This window comes from Mytilus californianus, unplaced genomic scaffold, assembly GCF_021869535.1.
Source record: "Mytilus californianus isolate M0D057914Y unplaced genomic scaffold, xbMytCali1.0.p SCAF_6, whole genome shotgun sequence".
NCBI lineage: Eukaryota > Metazoa > Mollusca > Bivalvia > Mytilida > Mytilidae > Mytilus > Mytilus californianus.
In genome coordinates this window covers 36,093,372-36,103,820 of record NW_026262712.1, presented here as the reverse complement: position 1 = coordinate 36,103,820, position 10,449 = coordinate 36,093,372, and the positions used below count along the sequence as shown (strand labels likewise).

General features: G+C 33.0%; 1 protein-coding gene across 1 annotated transcript; it reads right to left on the bottom strand.

The window, feature by feature from the left end:
• Positions 1–2,058: 2,058 nt before the first annotated feature.
• LOC127705619 (perlucin-like protein) lies at positions 2,059–9,567 on the bottom strand. Its single transcript, XM_052209948.1, has 4 exons — positions 9,369–9,567; positions 8,081–8,166; positions 5,373–5,469; positions 2,059–2,467 (listed from the first exon to the last, which is right to left on the bottom strand). The coding sequence occupies exons 1-4, from the start codon at positions 9,565–9,567 to the stop codon at positions 2,244–2,246; spliced, it is 606 nt and encodes a 201-aa protein (XP_052065908.1). The 3' UTR covers positions 2,059–2,243.
• Between the last annotated feature and the right edge of the window lie 882 nt (positions 9,568–10,449).

Sequence of the window (10,449 nt, the reverse complement as noted above, 5' to 3'; positions counted from 1 at the left end):
CGGTCTATCGGATAGACTGCGTATTTTTACAAACGGGCAAACGGAACTCACTTCAACAAACCCTTGGTGCTTAACTATCGTATGTGAAAAGTTCAATGGTCACCAAAGAGTAAGAGCAGAGTTGATGCTTTGTGTTCCAAGATTTAAAATTGAGCTTATACTCTGGCACACTTTTATCATTAAAGGTTAAACGACATCCTTAAGTTACCAATATTCTGTAAATATAATGATATGTTGTATGCATGGTGACCAATGCAATGGTCTTTTCAGAAGAGACAAAATGAAGTGATGTAAGCAAACATAGGTCACTGTACAACCGTTAAGAATGAGAAAAACCCATACCGGGTTTAATAAGCTATTGACTGAACAAACCAACACAACATGTAAACAATTTGAATCAGAAAGTCAACGAAATAAAATTAACAAATAGAACAAACGGCAACCGACGACAACCACTGAATTATAGACTTCTGACTTTGGACAGGAAAATATGTAGTGTGGCGGGATTAATGAGATTGCCAGTGTTCAACCATCCCTTAGCTGTATAACGTAGAACAATAGTGTCACAACACTACACAAGAACAAATTTTAAAAATCATTTGGAAAGAGCTTGACTCATCCGATTGACACGACGCAAATCTGATTGATATACAGATTTTGTGTCAAAGCTCTAACAGCACTATGGTCTACTTTATGCTCTAGCAATTATTGCATATCTATATCGATTTATGAGTTTTCGAACAGCGGTATACTACTGTTGCCTTTATTTATACGTCAATGAAATTCTTGCCTCTAAATTGTTTTAAATATGTGTATCATTACTACAAAACCAGATGATCCCGAAAGGATATTAAAACAGAAAGTTAAACGGGGCCTTGTAAGCGAGGCGTGGACACATAATTTGTGTTTCAATTTTGTTGGACACGAAGCATAAACTACTTCGTTTAACTGCTGCTGATAGCTTGCTGTCATTGACGCATATCTCATATCTAATTTAATTGTTTACTTATCTGACTAACTAAATATTAAGTTTCCTAATGAGAAATGAAAGTGTTTACAGTTTTTTTTTTCGTAATAACACTTATTCTACAATTTTTTTTTATGACGTTAAACTTTTGAAAAAAATCTTCCGTCATGATATGTTAAAAAATAACTTTAAAACTCTAAATTAAAAAATGACCAGTCGTCATCTATTTACATTTATTGAAAAAGCGTATCGAATAACGCAAAATTAAGTTTGCATCAGATTAGTTCTGAATTTTAGCGTTACCTTAGAGTACCTCAAAATGTAAGTTAAACGTGAACACTTGTGATGGTTCAGACAAGCCGTTTGTGTTTGATTATACCTAGGTAAATTTGAAACAGTGCTCGATGCTGGGTATTCATGTGTGTTTTGAAAAAGCGTGAATTTTTTTCTTACATTTATTCCGCTTGCCCTATATGTTTACTGCTCCGACTAGAACCATTCGAAAAGTACTCCTTAGTAAAATAAATGTATTTTCACGAAAATGTTTGAACGTGCATGGTTTTTCTCTGATACTTTCTTAAAAACTAATTAGGAGGAATAGATGTTTATAAAATGAATTGTTTTATTCTAAATCAAATATGACTGTAATAATGTTTTTTCAGCCAATGCAAATCTTGCCCTCAAGTTTTTTTTCAAATATGTATATCATTACCACTAAACCAGAGGATCCCGAAAGGATAATAAAACAGAAAGTTAAACGGAACCTCTGTAAACGAGGCGTGGACACATGATTTGTGTTTCAATTTGGTCGTACATGAAGCATACATTATCTCGTTTAACTGTTGCTGATAGCTTGCTGTCATTGACGCATATCTACTTATCTGATTAACTATAATTATAAGTTTCCTAATGGGAAATGAAAGTGTTTACAGTTGTTTTATTTCGTTTGAAAACTTATTTTACAATTTTATCATGTTTATATGACGTTAAACTTTATCTTACGAGTTGTTGCTTAAAATCTTATGTAGGTATGTGAAGATTGAGCGAAAACAATTTTGAAAAATCAGAAATGAAGAAATGAGAAACGGGTGTTAAGAAAATTAATTGTTTATTCTAAATCAAATATGTTTTTAATGATGTTTTTTTTCAGTGTTAGTTTTTGTCTATACCAGTAACAAAATAAAAACAGCATTTATTTCTTAAAACAATTTCTTGATAAGAAAATTCTTTTGATATAAGACATTACAATCAAAATATTATTGTACATAATACTTGATTAGTCGGCCGAAAATTCACATATATATGGACACATGGCTCCACAATGAAGATCTGCCCAATTAAAATTGATATCCTCCCATGCAGCTAAACACAATTCTGTAAACGGATTGTTAGGTTCACCAACACCAGTACCATCAAATAGCATATCTTGACCTGGATTACTGATCCACTCAAGGTCGAAATCATTGTTAAAGTTGTAACCACCAAGCCAGTACCCTAATGCTGAAACATACAAAGAAAATACTCTGATTAGTATTGACGATGATGTCTGCCTGCTTAATAGTTAAAATGTCCAGTGGTAAATGTTAAATGCATATGAGAATGCTTTCATGTAACTGTGATATGACTATGTACCCATTCTTTGCTCTTTACCGACACACTACCCGGATATTCATGAATTAGTTTACAAAAGAGAGGGGAAAGATATCAGAGGGACATTCAAACTCATTGGTCGAAAACAAATTAAGAAAGCCATGGTTAAAAAAGAAAAAGACAAACAGACAAACAGTAGTACACAACATACAACATAGAAAAGACTGAGCAACACGAACCCCACCAAAAACTGGGGGTAATCTCATTTGTTCCAGGAGGGTACGCAGATCCTACTCAACATGTGGCACCCGTAGTGTTGCTCATGTAGGTACAAACCCGGTAATAAGTCTAATTCTGTTGGTCATATACGAGATACTAGTCCGCAGGATGACAGTATAGACAAATAAATCTGACTCTGAATCCGTCAGCATTTATTCCTACCCATATGTTCCGCATGTAGAGTGGAAAAATAATAAATGCGAATTTTCAAGTATTTGGTTAGATCCGGGCCCCGACTGGAGACAACAAGCTACAAACAGACCACCGATAAGGTCAATGATTGATGATTGCTCATCGCTATTAATAAGTATTATACTAACATCCTTTGGATTTTCTTTTTAACCGAGAACAATGTTATACTTTTCAAAAATTAATTCTGAGATAGGAATGAACGAATGATATGAAATTGATTGTAATACTTTCTGCATGGTAAAGCTATAGACTGATTCTCTCCCTTGCAACATATGGGTATCTCAATTATCTGTGTTATTAGAGCAAAACAGTTACAAAACAACGAACAAGTATAGTTTCTGTATATTTATTTATTTTCGTGGGTACCAGTTTGTGTGAATTGAAAAAAAGTATGCACGAACATTATTGGTACCCCACGAATAAAAATGAATTCATAGTAGTACATGTATTATAGAGCTGTCACTAATCTATGTTCATGGTTCAATAAACTGTTCACTTTAAACATTATAGACGTCAATTTTGCTATCACTGATGTTTCTGTTTGATATTGTTGGCTTGTAATTTTCTATATTCTAATAACCACGATCAGGATCCCCATGAAATGCATACACATGTAACGAGGTCTATATAATTTGGAATCAAAATTTTAGACAGGTCCCGTTACTGAACTCCTAATTTTACAGAACATTGGTGTAAGAATGCTAGTTTAGTTCAAACAAACTTATAATCATCTACAGTCGAGAAATTGACTTGGATAAAAAAATATGGTTATGTGTGGGTAAAAAGAAATGCGCTGTTTGGCTGTATGGAATGATACATATATTCACAAGAAATATTTGTCGGAATATGGATGCAAAATCAGATGTATCTTTTAGAAAAAATGCCAAGCCTTCTTTTTGCAGGACTATCTACACTGGCAACAACCGAGAGGTTTGTTGGTGATATGTTGCATTGTCATTGACGGTACAAATTTTAACTGCTACGGAATCGCGTTTAGACTAATGATGTATCTAGTAATACACGAGGTAAAAATGTTTGACATTTCGAAAACGTACAACAAACGTTAAAGAATCACGTGACATTTTTGCTAAAATTAAACTCCGTCGAAATGCTTTCTTCACTCTGGTCAACTAGCTTTGAAGAACCTCACTTTGATTTATTATTAATTTGGTCTCGTCCTGAATATGCATGACACATTCATTCGTGACTGCACGTTATGTAAAGAACATTCAAGTCAACCATACAAAGAAATAGACGTCACAAATTTTGTAATGCAAAATTAATCAAATTTCGATATACGTAAAGCAAACAACATTTATCAGTCTATCAAATATATTAAAATATGAACAATACGTCATTAAGCATGACTACAAAAGGATTGATTTATATAGCATTATATTGAAGACAGCTTGAACGAATGGTCCACAAATCGCATACCCTCACATTCGCAGATCAAATTAACTTTGTTTTATTTGTGTATGTGCTGCTTAGTCTTTCAATTTCTGTAAACGCGTTTTCGGCAATTATATGTTGAGGCTTTTTTGACATGTGGTCTTTGATTGATTTTGTTTTCAATAGATATTGTAAAATATCAGCGTCTCTACACATTATTAAATCTTTTTGAGTTCGTGCGCTGTATTCTCTCCAATACAAAAAAAAAGAGCAACTTAAACCTTACAGTTGATTTTGTACTAATTAAAATATTGATAAACAGAAATACCTATTACAAATGTTTTTTTTTCTCCTTCTAGCCATACAGAAAATCATAGATAATCGACCACCCCTCTCCCCCATTGTACCCGATTTGTTCACCTAGTTAAAAAGTATTTTGATGTCTTAGTACTGTTCATTCATTTTGCTGGATATTTTCAACATGAATGAAATAGTAAATGCAATATAATTATATAGTTCATCCAAGATTGAAAACAACTAGCCTATTTTCATAGTATCGAGCTTTAACTCTGAAGTTTATATTTTTTTCGACAGGCTACCTCCTCTGCGGTCGGATATCCTGGTACTCGGTCAGATAAGAGCAACCTAAAGAAGTAAAATCAAGCTTACAATTGGTACATTCTGTGTATAAAATCAACTGACAATGATTTTCCATACGAAAAAATCATCAGAAAACAGTTACCTTTCCTCCAAATTTTATCGTTTAATATATGTTTGATTTTACTTCTTTTGGTCGCTCTTACCTGACCGAGTATCAGGGTGTCCTACCACAAAGTAGGTAGCTTGTCGCATGTTTTTGAAATCCGGAGTCAAAAGACGGTAATATGAAAATAGTCTATTTAAACACACAACCAAAGAATTATTTATTAATTATAAAAGTCTTTTCACTTACCTCCTGTGTTTCTGGTCTTTAATTCAGCAAGGATAAAGTCATTCTCTTTCTTAGTTTCTATTTCAATCAATTTACCACCTTGACATTTACATTCGTCCTATAAGCATGATAAGATAAATAGAGTACTCCTATGTCTGATTATATTTGACAAGAAGAACAATTGAATAATAAAGAACTTTCTAGTATTATAATTTTGTCCCATATCCAATTTTCCTCTTTTGTGACCTATGACATGACCAAGATGAGAATAGTTACGGATTTTTGCCGACACGATACATAAGACGCACATGTGGAGCCGGAACTGATTAAACTTAATTTGTTCTTTGAGTTAGTGTTTCTTAATCTTTAAAGGCAGTGGCTATTCGTCCGGCTAGCCGGACGAATAGAAAATAATGTCTATTCGTCCGGCCATCCGGAAGAATAGCTTTTCTCTGCTATTATGCTATTAATCCGCCCATTCATGACCAAGAATAATGAATATGCGTTGGGTAAGTGGTTATTGTTACTGATTATAAACTCAAGATAAAACATTATGGAAAATAGTAATAATGAAAAGAAAAATAATAAAGAATTATCATGGGAAAAAACTCCTCAAGGACCAACTTTGATTGAGTTTTCTACTGACTGGTCTATGGAACACGCTGATTCCCCGTTAATATAAAAAGCTTGTCAAATGCCGAGACCAAAAGAATATCAATATCGATTGATATGCAACAAATACACTTCTGAATTAAAGTCACTGTACTATTAATTGTACAAAAACGTTTCCATTCACTAAAACAAATAAAAATGCAAATACATTTTCTTCATAGTGATTTATTTTTCATTTTAGAGCCACCTCATGGGGTTTTTGATTATGTGATTACTTGGCCGTTTTTATAGTGATTATTTGATTACCAGACCGAATATTTCATGATTATTTGATTATTTGATCATGTAGGACTGTATTTTTAATTATTTGAATATCTTGTTTGAAAAAATAATTAATGATTATATGATTATATTGGCAAATCATTTGTGATTATATGATTACTTGGACACCCCCACGAGGGGCCCCATTTTAAGGAGAAAAGGGGGCAACAATGCCTCTCTTCTTTTAATATTATACCAATGAATTTCCTGCAAGGTTAGGAGTCCACTGATTTATGGTTTCGATGGGCATGTATGATTCCTAGAGAAGATCCTGAATTTATCATTTTCCTTGAAGTTTGAAGAAATAAGAGAAAGGGGTAGACACATGTTAAGTTGTCCCCAAAGAAAGGCTGTGTTTATGATAGTAAAAAATGTTTATTGAGAAAAGAAATGAAACATAATGAATACAAAGGGGGATTAAACCCCAACCCAGGTATACTATTCCCAGTCCAGGCATTTCGTAGAATGTTCATATATCTCCGTTGTAGTAGAACTTAGAAATAATGCATCCAAGTATTTAGTAGAGTTCCTGTGAATTGTTTTTTATATTCGTATTGCCTCCATTGATACAGGTAAAGGTACTGACGGAGGTAAACCAGCAATTTCAGAAAATGCGTTTGATTTCACGCTATAAATTCCTCTCAGTTTACGTGCACACGCTATTGTTCTGGAATCTGTCCTATAGAAGTTTGTTTCTAAAGCAATCACATTCTCTCTAACTTTCTTTAGGACGTCATAAGATATACTATGATATATTCCAATCATCATATTCTCAAAACGTCCATTGCATACGCACGTTTGCAATCCGACACCTCATCCGGGTCAATTTCCGCATCACATGACGCTGTTGTTGATATTGAATATTTACGCATGCTCAAACGGATGGCCGGACAAATAGAGAACGGATGTGTAATGTTTGTAATGTTGTTGTTTGTCTTTTCATCGTTTTTTTTTATTTGTCATGGAGTTATCTAATTGATTGCCCAATTGGGTCGTGCGAAAACAAATGTCTGAAGGATACCAGAAAAATACCCCCTTCTCAGTAAAACATAACAAAGGCTCCATTTTGAAACTTGGAAACACAAAACAGTAATGTTAAGAAATTCTGTAAAAAATATAGTTGTAACATTGTGTAGTGTAAATCGTTTTATATATACATAAACGTTGGGAGAAAAATAAAAGCAGTTTCTATTAAACGGAAAAGATTAAACAAAAAGGCATTACTTTTTAAATTGTTTTGCCAGGTAAAACATATTTATTTATCATATGCACGAAATACAAAATATTGTGAGATGAAGATGAAGAGAAATCTATATGATTTTAAATTGATTTTTTTAGAACTAATATCAACATATAAACAGGGTTTTGGATTTGGTTTGGATTGGGGAGGGGGGTCCTTCATTTCTGATTTTTTTAAATTGTTTTCGCTCAATCTTCACATACCTTTAAATTATAAACAAGAACTCGTTAGATTCTGCAACGATGAATTACACGAATTGAACTTTATTTTTTTATGAATTCCCGAGTCTTCAGAAAAAATGAGTGTTAATTTCGTGCGAAAAACTTATTAATATTTTTTTTTTAATTTAAAGGCGAATTTGAGAGCTTTATAAATAAGAAGATGTGTTATGATTACCAATGACACAATTATCCACCATACAAAATAAATAACTAGAAGTTAACTTTATATGAACTGTCATTTTTGCGAAAATGTTTCCACTATCATTCTCATGAAATTATATTTAGGTGAAATTACGTATTGTGTAAGTACACTGCATCTACATAGAGCAACTTACCACAGCTTCTTGCCAATTTTTCTCGTTATCAATTATTTTATATAGAGATCTGTCGAAAACTAAACAGTTTGTGCATGTTGATGATGCTGAAAAAACGACATGTAGGGATGTTTTTTTTAATCGTACTAGGAGATAAAGGTAAAATTCACATGTACATGGATTAAAATTTTGTACGCCAAAAGCACGATTCTTCTACAAAAAAACATTCATCAGTGACATTCAAATCAAATGTATTAAAAAAGGTCAAATAAAGTTCGAAATGAGTAAACCAAAATTCAGAAAGGTATTGCCAAATACAGCTAAGGTAATATCATTATATAATTCATTGAAGATTCCTAGGCTAGAAAATTTTAAGTTTTTCGAAAAATTTAAAGTTTTAAAAAGCTGCATATTGTGCGCGACACTATGTGAAGCCTTTTAAAACTGGTTCACTGCGCTCGCTCAACAAAAAGCTTCATATATATTGACTCGCAGCTGATTTTTACAATTATATCAATACGCGGACAACATGTTAATCGGTACATACAATTACTACCCATCGCTGGTAAATAATTAACTCATCATAATTTGTCTGAAGTCAATCTTTTCTGTAGAAAGAATGGTGATACGAAATTTTTATTGTTATTTGAGTTTTGTTAGGTCGAACATCTTGACGACCCGGCTATGTTTCGTTCTTTATAAGGTTTTTTGTGAATTTTAAGAGGTATCTAGTATAAAGATAGGATTTTTTTTTATGTTGATACAAAAACAGGGAAGAACGTATTCGTGATAATATCTCCACCATCGTGAATGTTAATCAGGTAAATGTGGTTTTTCCAGTTTTGCATGTATATTCACCAAAAGTCTGTAGTGGGAATGTAATTTATAAAAAATCTCTTAATATTCGGGGTGTAAACAAAGGCATACACCACTGTCCCAGGTTAGGGGGAATGTTTGGTGGCAGCAAATATTACACGAGCCTGTTATTAAGTGGTTTTCATTTGTGTCTGTATCATATTCATTTTTGCATCTATTGTTTTGTGCATAAATCGGGCTGTTAGTTGTCCCATTTGAATTATTTTATATATTTTTTATTTCGGGGTCTTTTATAGCTTACTACCGGTATGCGGTATGTGTTTGGCTCAATTTTAAAGGCTGTAGACCTTTAGATGTTCACTTCCACATCATGTGCTCTCTGTTTGAGAGTCTCATTTGCAATCATACCACAGTCACGACAGTACATCTACTATTGTTTATATGTAAAAGCTAATACATAAAAAAATTATGCCGTGGATTTTGTTAAACTTACCATTTGCCGTTTGTTTCTTGATTGTTCTCCACCCAATTTCGATAAGTGTATCAATGCAACAAGATCCAGACTGATCAAGAACACATGTTGAGGTGTCATCGGAATAACTTGCTACACAACACTGATCTAATGAGGCGCATCGTCTTACACAATCTGTTACAATTTCAGAATAAACCTCTATAGTGTCTTTACCAATCATAATTCTGGTGTATTCCTGCGTGCCAAACATAGCTCCCGTAAAGCTTGAGGCAATTACATGTACAATGTTGAAATGTAATGTAATTGTGAAAAAGGTACTTGCAATTGTAACACCGAACCAATTATAACATGTAGTATCCATTGCTGTAGGGAATTTTGAAAATCAGAAAATGCGGAGCTTGAAATATAAGAGTAAGATGTTTAGATTGAACAATTTGACGGGTCCTCTAACTAAGTAAAAATACCATAAAATGAATTATCTTATATGTATACATGACAAAAGGCAAATGCCTTTTATATCAATTTAAAATTTAATATCGACGATGTTTTTAACAAGCACAGATGTTTATACCAAATGTTATTACAGAATAGAACATAATATTTACCCTATAGATCAATGGATTGATTGCGATCACGACAATTTAAATTCGCCGTTTTAGAAATTAATGCATTCTCAGTTATATAAAAAGATAACCCCAACACAAACGCTTTGATTGGCTTACACCGGCACAAACAATCGAAATTCAACCAATGACGTGACGTGACGGTTTTGGATATCTCAGTAGCTGCAAGTCTTCTTGGGGTACAGTCTTGACAATGCACATGTAATCAATAGCAAACAAAATTAACTAAAAAAACTGTTTCTCGACCTTATGTATTTATGAGGGTCTAGATAGGGGTCCTTCACGTCTGTATTTTTAAATATTTGGGTCATTTTTTTTATATTCTTTATATTTTTGACCCATTTATCGCTATTTGTTACAAATTGATTTTTACATGGATACCAGTGAATTGTCAAATTTTTCCGATCGATATAGTTAATTATCGAATTTTAAAGTTTGAGCTTGATAATAATTTAACTATGGAGATTGCATAAATCCGA

Coding starts and splice junctions, on each gene's coding strand:
- LOC127705619 (XM_052209948.1), bottom strand. CDS start 9,567: ATGATTGGTAAAGACACTATAGAGGTTTATTCTGAAATTGTAACAGAT. Junction 8,167..9,368: donor CAAGAAACAAACGGCAAATG/GTAAGTTTAACA, acceptor TCGTTTTTTCAG/CATCATCAACATGCACAAAC. Junction 5,470..8,080: donor AAAATTGGCAAGAAGCTGTG/GTAAGTTGCTCT, acceptor TCATGCTTATAG/GACGAATGTAAATGTCAAGG.